The 13,136-nt window shown below is 38.5% G+C and overlaps 1 protein-coding gene across 4 annotated transcripts in view; it reads left to right on the top strand.

Annotated features, from left to right (window-relative positions):
* ATP8A1 (ATPase phospholipid transporting 8A1) overlaps positions 1–13,136 on the top strand; it is a 239,586-nt gene that overhangs the window by 124,892 nt on the left and 101,558 nt on the right. For all 4 annotated transcript variants that reach the window (XM_059923073.1, XM_059923074.1, XM_059923072.1 and 1 more), the window contains one exon: positions 12,244–12,382. In XM_059923073.1, coding sequence (XP_059779056.1) covers positions 12,244–12,382 — 139 coding nt within the window. The remainder of the gene's footprint in view (positions 1–12,243; positions 12,383–13,136) is intronic.

Consider the following 13,136-nt stretch of genomic DNA (forward strand, 5'->3'; position numbering starts at 1 on the left):
AATTAATATATAATAACTGACAATAAAAATATTTAAAGTGGATTCTAATCATTAAATTTTGTTTCTACTTGAAGTGCACTGTAGCAGATTCTGGAGTTCAATGTTTAATGTGCCTAATATTTTTACTGTGAATGTCCTAGAATTTATAGATTCGATTTTATAGGTTTAACAGTTTGTGTGTGTGTGTGTGTGTGTGTGTTTAATATCTGTCATTAAATTTTGACTTCGCTCTTTTAACTAAAACAGATGTTCAACCTTTCTTCCAGCAGATGGCGATCGCGAGTCACGTTGAAATTTAAGTTGCCTGGGGAACTCTATTACATGTATTTATATATTTTTAGTTTACAGATACAGAAGCCTCCCTTATGACTGTCTCTTACCTAAAATAAATGAAAAAGAGAATGTATAGCTAATTCCTCTTTACTTCATGATAAACCATGCTCTCTTTTATTGAAAAATCAGAAAGGTGAAGAGATTGGTTCCTGTGGTCAGCCAGCTTGTTCCATATAAGGACTGATTTTCTATATCCCCTGAAACCATCGTTTCTTTCAGTAATTAACTTAAGTAACTTTCATTAAGCGGTTAATAGATGCTAGGTATCAGGGATGCACAACCAAATAAGGAACACTCAGTGTGGCCCTCTGAGTGTCATGGTCTGAACCAGTTCCACCAGGAAATCCAGAGGAGTGACCCACAAACTTGGACCATAGCAAGTTTTCAGAGAGGTGGTAACTTTTGAAATGAGCCTCAAAAGATTATTTTACCAGTTAAAGGAGAGCAGAGGTCTTTTCAGAAGAAAAAGAATAGGCACAATGACACAGAGGGGTCCCTGCAACTAAAAGCTGCTTTTCTGAAAAATGATTTTCCCCCCTGATCATTTGGGGACTGTGGGGTGATAGCAGGTCTCCCTTGGTCTGAGCTTCCATTCTTTGTTAAAATCAACTGGGATTGGTATTCAGGGGGAGTTGTGGGGGACTGTTATCACACATCGTCGTGAGGCGGGTTTCAGTGTGTCAGCACAGGTTCTGCCGGTGTGTCACTAACTTAAATTTAGCCGTCATAGTCCTAGGCACATCCATTTTGGCTTCTTCCTTGGCTACTTTAAATGAGACTTATTTATTGTAATCTGTTTTTCATATGGTTGGGATCTATTTTTTATATAGACCATAATATTGGACTTGTAAGATAATGACTTTTAAACTGTGAGAGTGGTTTTCAAATCTCTCTTTTTTTCTAAGAGCGGAACCCATTTTCCAAACTAAATATTGCCTGAATATATTTATATATTTTCAGTGTATATGTAACACACAAAAGCAGAGCTGCTCTGGTTAACAAGTGGAGAGGTGGGGAGAAGCCCCTAACTGTCTCTCTCTTCAGACCCTACCTTGCCCTCATTATGGTCCACGAGTGGCTTTTCAGGACTCTGGGGCTCCACAGAGCACAGTTTGGAAACCAGATAATATTCCGTCTGTGTGTGAAATTTTTAGGAGATGTGCTTCTCAAAATTTCTATAGATATTTTCCCTCACTTTTCAACAAAAGATCAGAACCTCCTGTGGTCATACACAAGATGTTTCTGGCCATATTTGAATTAATGATGCAAAATGCCACTGACACATTAACGGTAGCATTACATTAAAGGCACTTAAAATGTGGAAGATTTGTAGAGCTTTTCCTGAAATCAGGAATGTATTTTTAATATGTTACAAAATAAGTGGAAATGTTATAATATGATTAAGGTTGTACTTTTAAGCCCTGCTGTCTGTCTTATCCCTCCAGTGTTTGTTCAAACAAGTAATTCAGTTTTCAAAATTTAGTTAAAAGCCTTATTCCCTTGGGGGCTATAACTCCTAGCATAATTCCAAAAAAATGTATCCAAATAAGCCAAGAACATCCAAGAAGATAATGCCATGTGTCCCTTGGTGCAATGCTTTTGTTACTTTTCTACCCAGCTCATCTGAGCACCAGAATGCCCCCCTTCACCTCCAGGGCACAGTAAAGGAGAGAGGATGTGGAAGGTTTGAAAAAGTTCTCTGGATAGGGTTTTCCCTAGTGACAGTCATTTTTAGAGGATTTAGGACTTTTACATCCATCTATAAAATATCATCAACATCTCTGCTACACACTTGTACAGTTTGGGCTCCAACACTTGCATTCAGATGGTAGACTTTTCAGGATTAAAAAGAAATCATTTCTCTAATGCTTTGAGTTGTTTCAGGATGTTCCTGAAACATCTTTTTTTTCTTTTACTAAATAAAGGTCAGGAAAGTGACAGTTATTATTAGGAAACCCAAAACATTCAGGAACAAGAAGGCTCACATAGTTAAAATTCCAAAGGGATTATGAGAATCACATCAGATACTTGAGGTGTCTTGACCCAGTTTGAGGAGAATTGTAGCATCACTTGGGTTTTGTGGACAGAAAACACCTTTTCGTCTCTGTTCATCACCACTTGAAAGAATTTACAGTTGTCTCATTCTTTCAGACAACACACTTGACCTGTTTTACCTTCTTTTAGCCTATTTCTTTTGAAAGACAATGTATTTGGACTTGTAATTTAGATTATGAAACTACTTATAGTGTTGGTCTATGTTTTTAAATATTATTTTTTAAATTAAGAATTTATTTGTTATTTGGTCGGGAAAAAATTGCAAATAAATAACAGAATAATTATCAAGTCTTATACTTCACTAGCAGTGGTTTCTCTGTAATTTCTCACCTTCCTCTTTGATCTGCTACTTTATATTTATTTCTAAGACACAAATTTATTTGCCTCATACTCATAGTATGCTGCTGGATTCCTTTGAAAATTAGTGGTACAGAGGGCTTTGATCTTACTTATTGGGGAATATTTTATAATTAAACCATGGGTTGAAATATGAAGGTATTCCTTCGTGGTAAATAGAGTTTTTGAAAATTTTTTATATTTATTTACTTCAATAGGGAAATGCAATTGCATAAATTACCTTCTAATCGCTTCTGATGTTTAGGAAAGCAAATTATTTATCTTGAGCATTACAGAAAACAGTGAGATATAATACTTGTCTAGTATTTCCCTGGTGATAAAATTGTTCTTCTTCTCTTATTATGAGGCATAAATTACAAAATATGCTTTTTGAAAAATCAAAACTCACCCCATACTTTTATCTGTTAACGTTTTTTAGATTAATTATGGGTCAGAGAGGATCATTTTTGAGCTTAAGAGTAATCAAAAAGCTACAATTTTGGCAGCATTTAGCGCCCCTTTGAATCAGATAGCTGTGTTGTGTCTTATATGCACAAATTTTATAATTCACAGTTTATATCTTCCACTATCTTGAAGCTTCATGAGAGCAAGGATCATTTTTATCGAATTCATCTCTGTGTCTCCAAGACTGCCTGTCTGGCCTGTATTAATCACTGAATAAGTATTTTATGAATAAATGAATGAGCCAATTAATTAATTCAAAGGCTAAATTTACTTAGTAAGTGCTTGCTTAATGAAAGCCTGCCTTCTGTTACCCACATAGTTCATGCTTTCTGCACGTTGAGGGTGTTGGTTTCAAATGCGTTGTCACTAAGGATTACTTTAGGGATGTGTTAGAAAAGGTAGCTAAGGATTTTAAAGAATGCATTCGTTAGAAATTTAGACTCAGTCATTTTTTTAAAAACCTGTCTTCCTAGTTATTTAACATATGAATGTGGGACGCACTTGGTCGCAGAGATTCAACAACAAATGCCTCAGCACTTGTCAGGCTCTGTTGTGGGCTCTGGGGGCACAGGAGGGGGGAAGGATGGAAAAATCCCTGTCTTCATGTCAGTGCAGGGAGATAGGCAGTAAACTTGAACACTGGAAAATGTCATTGCAGACAGGGCTTAGCACCCTGGGCTCCGCGATAGGCACCTGAGACAGGACAGTGAGGTAGTTAGTGATCTTTTTTTTTACATTATTTCCTTGGTTCCTCCCCAAAATGTGGTTGACATTTCTGGGATTTTTTAAAAGACTGCCTTGATGTGGCATAATACAGATCGACCATTACACTCGGGGTAACTAACAGCAGTCCAGCACCCTTCCCAACATATGGTGGGGAGTGGTGTAGAGGATTCCTAGAGAAATAGAAAACTTAATGAAAAGCAGAACTTTTCCTGAACATTTATGACTGCCAAATTCACAGTAATTTCTGTATTCGAACTGAATACTTTTTCAGATAAAACTACCCGTTTCTATTCTTAGTAGCTGCCCATATCACTTTCATTTGTACTAAAAACTGAAACATACTAGATGAAAATTTACATGATGTACTGGTGATTTTGTGGTTTCAAATTCCAGTAGTTTCCTGTTTTACTGTTTGCTTAAGAACATTTGCAGTCTGTCAGCTTATCTACTAAGAAGACCTGCCAGTTTTTGAGCCTTTACTAAGCCTCAAGTCCTCTGCTCCTTAACTTGATTATTTAGTTCCAGGGGCCTCTAACGTGGGGTACACAAAATGAACCACTGGGGTAAGCAAGAAAATGTTATAACTTCTGTTTCTATTTATGTTTTACTCATCTTTTTTTTACAATTTATTGTTGCATTTTGCAATGTATATAATTTATTAACATTAACAAAGCAAATCGGTTATACAAAAGATATAGACATACCTAGGTCTTAGGTAAGTACTCAACATCTTTTCCTACCTGTACTCAAAAAAAAAAAAAAGGTTAAGATAAACAATCTATTTTCATCCTCAAAACAACTCTAGTACAGCCATATTATTAGCCTTATCTTGCTGATGTAGAAATTCTTAAGTTATTTGCTGAAGGACGCATATCCAGTAGTTGGCAGAGCAGGGATTCAAATCCCAGTTCTGTCTTAATTCCAAATCTCATGTTCCTAATCCGTATGTTATTCTGCCAGCATGGTTTAAAAGAAAGCAAGAATGTATGTAAAATGTTGGTGACTTGAAAAGTAAAATGTAACCTCGTGTGTAGTTGAGTCATCATGAGATCAGCCCCTGAGGTTGGGAGGCATGGTATTCAGGACCCGTCTGCGTAGGAAATGAGGCAGGCTGTGTGCACTCTGTGTAATGTAATGTACTCTATCCTCCTTAAAAATGAAGGTGGGAATATGTTTTTCATGATTTTCCCTCAACTCATCTTTAGAGTCTTCTTAGTGAAAGTACTTAATGTTCCCTTAGATCTCTAATCTCACGCTTCTCCTTTCTGGCTGATCGATCCCTTATTATGAACGCTTCGAGGTAGACTTGCCACACTGGGTTTTGCTCTCTTCTCACTCAGATAAGATGGATGTGTTGTTTTTGCAGGCTACACCCAATCGCCTCTCAAATCCTGATTCTTTTCAGCTGGGTGTGTGAATTCTGACCTTATTTGGCAAGCCCTTGGCTCCGTGAGAATTCAAATATGATTTCTGTGGTTCAAAAAGCACCAAGTTAAAACCTCCTTCTTGGCCTTGGTTGCCTGATTTCTCCAGAAGCAGGCTAATGAGCCATGCCAATGATTTAACGCCGTTAGTCTTAGTGTACTCTAGCTCAGCTTCAACTGAAAGGACAGAGGTATGAGAGTCTCTTCTGTTAATAAATAAAACCCCTTTGTTGTGTGCAAAGAGATGTTGAGAAGAGAAGCACAAGAGTGAATGATGCCCAGTGGAATGCAGACCAGAGAGAAGCCGGTGAGCTTTGAGAGCCAGCGTTGTAGAATGGTTCTGAGAATCCCATGGCCACCAGGGCCTCTGTATTCCAGAGCTACCATACCTTAAAGCTAAAGAGCATGACGACTGCCACAGTCTCCCAACTGGTCTGGCAGCCTCCATTCTTCCCCATCCATCCCCAGTTGGCCACCGGTGAACTCTCTGAGGGTAAATCTGATCCTGTCCCTCCCCTTCTACAATTCTTCCCCAGATGTCCTTTGCCTTTGGAATCCCAAACATAAAAAATAGCCCCTTTGATTTCCATTCCCTGCCGGTTTTTCCAGGCTTATCGTTTTCCTAACTTACTACTCAGAGTTTGAGATGACTGATCCAATTTCATCCTCAGAACAACCCTATTAAATTAGCATTACTTAAATCACCACACACCTCGCTTCACCGATTCCATATTGACTATACGGCAGCTTCTCAAACACAATGTGCATTTGCATACCTCTGTCTTTGCAACATGTGATTTCTTCTGTTTGGGATTTCTTCCCACATCCCTCCCCACCTCTCCCAAGTGCTTGGCTAATTCTTAATTCTTCGTTTAGGATTTTAGGTCAAGTGTTAACTCGTGTTGGATGGTTTTTTTGAGCCACCCAAACTAAGAAAATACTTATTTCCTGTTTTTATCTTTTGTACTCACGGAAAATTTTGTGTTTACTTCTAAGATAGTATATAGCATATAGTAATGTGATTATTTAGGGAGAGTACTGTTTTTCTCTGATGGTAATCGTATATTACAGTTGAGAGGCTCTGTCTATAGTTTGGGATTGCAAGGAGAGGAGAGAGAACTGGGACCAGAGGACCTAAGGCCAGGCTAAGAAAGAAGGGTCAGAGCTGACCCAGAAAGTATCAAGAGCAATCAGTCAGGATGGAGGCCGGTGCAGAGATGCGCTGCTCACCAGTATTATGCATCAAGGGTCTGCAAACTCCAGCACAAGAACCACATTCACCCACTGCCTATTTTTGTAAATAAAGTTTTATTGGAACACAGCTCCAGCCATTTGTTTACAAGTTGTCTTTGGCCATTTTCACACTACAGTGACAGCACTGAGTCGTTGCAGCACAGAATGTACGACCCTCAAACCCTAAAATATTTACCATCTGTCTCTTTACAGAAAAAGTTTGTCAACCTTGCTGGAGACAAGCAATTAGGTCCTCAAACCAGCAGCATTGTCACCAATGCACATTTCCAGGCCTCATCTCAGACCTACTCAGTGAGAAATTCTGGGGGTAGGGCCCACTGATCTGTGTGTAATAAGCCCCTCAGGTAAATCTGAAGACCGCTGCTCTCCATTTCTGCTCCCGTGGCTAATTACTTGGGGCTTGATGACAGACAGGCAGCAGGGTCTAGGAGAAACAGATACCAACGCAAGTCAAGGGGGTACAGTCAGAAAACAAGGAAGGGAGGATCCAAAGAATGGATTCTGAAGTACAAATTCGAGGAAGGAAGGGACTGTGGTTGTGTCCCACCATCTTGCCCAGAACTACCTGCTCGGTGTGTGTGTGAGGGAATGAATGCAGGCACACGTGTGTGTGTGGAAGGGAACCAGTCCCAAAATGTGAGTCTGGGGCCTGCAGGTGGAAACAGGAAACAGGTACCTCTGGCAGGAACGCCTCAGGACTGAGGCTGAAACCCATTCACGGAAACAGAGTATTACCGAAAACTGAACAACAGAGACAAATGTTTAAAAACCTGATGATTTACATAAAATTCTAACTTTCATTTAATCTCAGTTTTACTTCCCATTCGCTGCCTTGGGGTGTGTATTGATTCTTGGTGTCTTGTTTCTACCATCCTAGCTCAGCTGTACCCCAGTTTGACCTTACATAATTTATTCAACCTCCCCGAAGCTATTAACTGAATGAATCAGTGTAAAGCACGTAGCAGTATCTGGTATTTCTGTGCTAAGGAAATGTTTCTTCATCTGCCTAGTCACAATCTTATTTTATGTTGTAAGAAAGGTTCCCAAATGTTACTACTATTTATTCATATTTACTCCAGTGATAAAACTTTATTTACCAGTATTATTCCTTTTATTTGTCTTCAAAGAAACTTCTGCCTGATAGTCCATGTTATCGTCTGAAGCCCAAGTTGATATGAGTTTGATAACTATGCTTTTTCTCATTTAGGAACATATCATAAACTTTTAAAAAATACGAAATAATCTAAGCCCTGGCACAATATTTGCTTATATGGAAATAGGTCATTTTAAGGTTCCGTTATTTCCCAATACATGTAATATAAATGTATTGGGGAAAAAACACAATTTCCAAATCTGTCATAATACATTTTACCGTAGTTTTTAAATGCTCTACATGACGTTTGTATCTTCACTAGGGTAGAAATTTTATACTTATATCCCTTTTTAAAAGCATTACATTATGAACATCTAAAAGAGAAAATAAGATTATTGATGACTTTTCTAGGTAAATAAATATTATTTCATGATTTTTCAGTGATAACTAAATCTATATTATATCAAAGAGGCATCAACTGAAACCTTTATAACTTTTGGCACGGTGACATTTTGAAAGTAAAATTAGTCTTTGGAGGTTTTTTTTTTTTTAATTCCATAAATGCCATGGGAATTTTATCACGTTTCAACACTTGCTGAATATGTAATTCCCATAGTGACCATTAGTGGCCATCTGTGTAAGGTAATACATGTTTGGGATGAAATTGATTATGGCCTAAACACTCTTGTGTTATGATCAGGAAAAGCACGCAAAGTTCAAATCTTTTTTCCTAATGATCATTGTGTAGCTAAAGATATTCATTTCCAGAGGCTGGACAGCCTATCACTCAAGATCTAATCTCACAATAAATGACACCAGGGCCAAAGGAAAGGAGCCTGCAGAGCCTTCCACTAAAATTAGTAATTGCTGTACCTGAGGATCTCTTAGGATAAAGGGAAAATTAACAGGCTTTCAAATGTAGTTTTTCTTTCATAGGCATCAAAGTAGACCCACTGCAATTTTGCTAAATATTCAGAAATGTTTCATTAGAAATTCCTGTTATCATAGCCACCAACACTCTCCAAGTTTAACCTACTTGTAACATTTGTCAGCATATTCATTGCTGGCCCTACCTTTTTGGTACTTTATATTATCTTTGCCTGGTTTGGAAAATGTTTCCTTTTTACCTGTGCAAAACCAGCTGCTTTCCTTCTTTCAAATATGCTTTCAGTGCCATCTCCCCCGTGCAGTCATTTTATTTTTATTAGGTTTGTGCAGAGTAGTGTATACCCACGTACTTCCTGAGCTCATATATCCCCCTAAAGTAGAACTAGAAAATAGGCAAATAAACTTGTTTATATATTTCTAATTAGTGTATTCACATCTTGGCTCTCACATTATCTAGTTACCCCAGGGTTTTGTGAAACATACTACAAAAAAAATACTTTTTTGGTTTAAAATTTTTGAGAACTTATATTACTGAACTATCCTCATGATCTTTTAAAATCTTATCATGCTTTCTGTGGAATATCTAACATTTGAACACAACTATATCCTGATCTTCCCTGGCATGTGGGCCAGAATGATTTAGCTACTGATTTCCTAAAAGTAGCTGAAAGAACTGATGGAATCATTGTCTCAATGTTGAAATACAGCAGTTATGATGCTGGCATAGTTGATGCTGGCATAGTTGATGCTGAACTGGTCTTCCTTTTCATTCTTGAACTTCTTGATGATGATTATTCATCAGGTTTTGATAGATTTCAAATCTGCTTCCCATTAAATATAATAAAATAATGCTATCTTTTTAAAGAAGGAAATTTGCCTTCCTGTCTTATATATTATATACTAGGAAGTCATGCATCAAGTGAATCTAATAGCTGCATAAGTTATTTGGAATATATTGAAGAGAAAATAGTCTAGATTGCAACAATACTTTAGAACATTTGGATTGGGGTTTTTTTTTGTTTTTGTTTTTTCTTTGTTTGTTTCGTCATTCACTCGCTCTGCAAATATACCAAATGCTGACTATCAGTGTTCTGGAGATACAGTATAAAGGTGAACAGAACCTGGTCCCTACTTTTCCTTTTTCAACTTAAAATTGCACTTCTTACAGGTAGCCAGGGACCAAAGACTCCCCAGAGCTCTTCTTCAGCATCTCCTCGGAATCTGATGTGATACGTCTGGGCTCACAGGGTCTTCTTTGAGTCAGCACTTAGTGCTCAGGCCAGCATTCTTATGAGGAATATGCCCAAGTTAAGGGCCCTTCACTCCCCCATGCCAAATAAGGACATCAGCCTACAACCAGAGCAGGAGCTGCATTTGTTCCTCTACCTGATATTACTTAAGTAGAAAAGAACTTAAAGAAGTCAACACTAGCCCCTCACAGACTGATGCCTACTTAATTTACTTCAGCCAGCATTTATGGGGCAGAGACTGGGAGTTGACCACTGTCTTGGGCACCATCGTAGACACAAAGGGACAAGAACGCGATGGGCAATACCGAGGATCTTGGTTCAAGCCCTGCCCTTCCGTAATCTATCAAGTTATGTCACTGTGACAAATCATTGCCCCCCTCTGGGCTCCTGTCTCCTCATTTGTGCAGAAACAAGGAGCTGGGAGGCATGATCCCTAATTTTGAACAAAACTACCAGAGTCATACGTTTAAACAGGTAATCTTAATATGATAAATTAAGTATGTAAAGATGAGCCAAGTTCTATCAGAGCACAGCAGAGGGGAAAACTGGTTTTAAGAAGTAAAGGAAAACTTCTTTTGGACTTCCAGGATGAGCGACGTTTCACCAGGCAGGGCCGTGGTGGATGTGTGTGTGTCTGTACACATACCTACGCCCGTAAACTCATGCATGCGTGTATATACTAACACTGATGCATAGGCTCGCCCATCTATATTTAAGCCCTGTGGCAGAGACTGCAGGCCGGCTAATTTAACACCTATTCCTACTGCCCTTCTGCCTTGCCCCTCCACTGAGGCTGGAAAAGCTAAATACTAACAGTTAGGATGGCCATGTAGCACCATCGGACCAGTTGCTGTATTTGGAAATACACTGAGGACTTTGAGAAACCCTTTTGCTTTTCAAATAAGAGGTGGATACAGTTGGTTTTACCACCTTTTCCTTGTCTTCAGTGTGGCTGTTATAATTATAGCTGTGACAGCCACCTTGAGACATTGAGAGAGATCTGGAGAATGCGTGGAAATATGGTCAAGCCAACGATCTTATACCCACAGCTACCCACTTCAGTACTAAAGATGTTAGAAATAGGAGTCTTTATTTAAGCCACTTTCAGTCAGATTTTTTTCTATTATTTATAGCCAAAAACATTCCTAAGCAATATACTCATCAACTACACACACTCACTCTTATGTGTTTGTATATATATTTAACTTTATTTTCCATGCCTACCAAGACTTGGGGCTATTTTTAGACTTGAATTGTGATGAAAAGTAAATAGGACTTAATGTTAAAGGAAAAAATAGAAAATGGAATGCTTTCTTTGTTATTATCAACCCAGACACTATCCTTTGCAGTAATTTCCCTTATATCTAGTCTGTCCTTGTCTGATACTGTAAATAAAAAAATGAAGGCAAGGAGGGAGAACATAGTTGAGAAGAAAAATAAATGCTGAAGTAGTTCATTCTGGAGGTTAGGTTATGCGGAAAATGGGTAAGACTGAGAATCAGTTGGTTGTGGCTTGCAGAACACCGTTGGGAAGGGTACCCGACTAGTGACAATGCCTGGTCACATGATGGAAAGAAAGATTTAAATCTTAGTCCATCATTGCCCACTCCTATGTATTTAGGACCGAGAACACCATTATCTGTTTCCATTTGGCAGGCCAGGTTTCCCTAACAGCCAGGAGATTGTTCTCACCTTTCCCTTCATTTAGGAAGATGAGAGAAGAAACCATTCTTCTTCTTTGTCAGAGATGAGAACAGCTTTCCCAGAGTGTTTTGGTTGTGTTCAGTCTTGTATGAAAGATACCATCTAAGGAGCAAGAGATCTTTACTGGACTCTGACCTTCCACTATGCAAACATGGAACCATGTGAAAAACACTCAGCCTGTTCTTTCTTTCAGAGACTAATGCTATCACTTTGTTTATTGCTCCTTTCTTCATCCTTTCTCATTATATTTTGTGTCTACATTTCCTGACGCTGCATCAAATTACAATTTAATAGTGTCAGCCTGTAACTTTACTCTTTTTCAAACAGGTCAGTTAGATTACTTCTTCACTGTGGTGATCTTCCATAGTTTTTGTTTTTATTTTTTCTTAATAACTGCCTGCTCCTTTTTAACTGTTTTTGATTCCCCCCTTCTACATTTTGTGTGTGTGTTTTTAGAATCAGTTCCTTACCTTAGGGAGGAGTAAGGTAAGACAGGTAGCTTCAGGAAGCCTAAGTCTCCTGCCAAAAGTACTGGATGAAAGTTAGGGATCCTTGACAGAGAAAACTCAACGGGGTATTTGGAATTTACAACAAATTCATGAATTATCATTTAGTCTCTGATTTTAAAACATATATACACTTCAATTTTTCATTCTTAAAGAATCTAAACTGTTTTTTTTTTAATCTTAAAAATGTTGCCACTCTCTTTCTCCAGAATCTTCAGCTACTTGGAGCCACAGCCATCGAGGATAAATTACAAGATCAAGTGCCTGAAACCATAGAAACTCTAATGAAAGCAGACATCAAAATCTGGATCCTTACAGGAGACAAGCAGGAAACTGCCATTAACATTGGTAATTCACCTAGTTTAAACTTTAAGTTATGGTGCTTTTTAACATGTTTTGATATATTTTAGAAGATAGATTTGAGATATTTCAAGATTTGAAAGACTTGGTATTTTGAGATTTCCATATTTGTTAATATCATTGGGCTTGTCTATTTACTTATGGCCGCAGTGCCCCTTTAAATGTGCAACGATTGTATATACAGCCAAACTTCAGCTCTTGCAACTATGTAACGCCCTCTCTCACCTTTGTGTCCCTGCCTAGCCCCACCTCCCATCCATAATTGACACATGTAGGTAACCATTCTGCAGTTGTCTGCCAAAATCTGGAGGTGGGGATTATGGCAGGCTTGTATACCGACACTTGTTTCTGTGACCAAAGGTTATTTCTGAGATAGGAAGTAAGGTTCTTGCCAGTTTTCATTCATCCTACAGTTAATTCCAATTTTGCAGAAAGAGGTTGTATTAGGCAGCTCAGGCTGCCGTAACAGAATACCGCAGGTTAGATGACGTAAGCAACAGAAGGTTATCTTCTCACAGTCCTGGAGGCTGGAAGTCCAAATCAAGATGTCAGCAAGTCAGTTTCTCCTGAGACCTCTCCTCCTGGCTTGCAGATGGCCGCCTTCTCTCTGTGTCCTCACCTGGCCTTTCCTCTGTGGATTCTCACAGAGCATCTGGTGTTTCTTCCTCTTCTTATAAGGACACTAGTCCTGTTGGATTAGGGATCACCCTTATGACCTTAGTTAACTGTAAGTAGCTCCTTA

This window comes from Balaenoptera ricei, chromosome 5, assembly GCF_028023285.1.
Source record: "Balaenoptera ricei isolate mBalRic1 chromosome 5, mBalRic1.hap2, whole genome shotgun sequence".
NCBI classification, from domain to species: domain Eukaryota; kingdom Metazoa; phylum Chordata; class Mammalia; order Artiodactyla; family Balaenopteridae; genus Balaenoptera; species Balaenoptera ricei.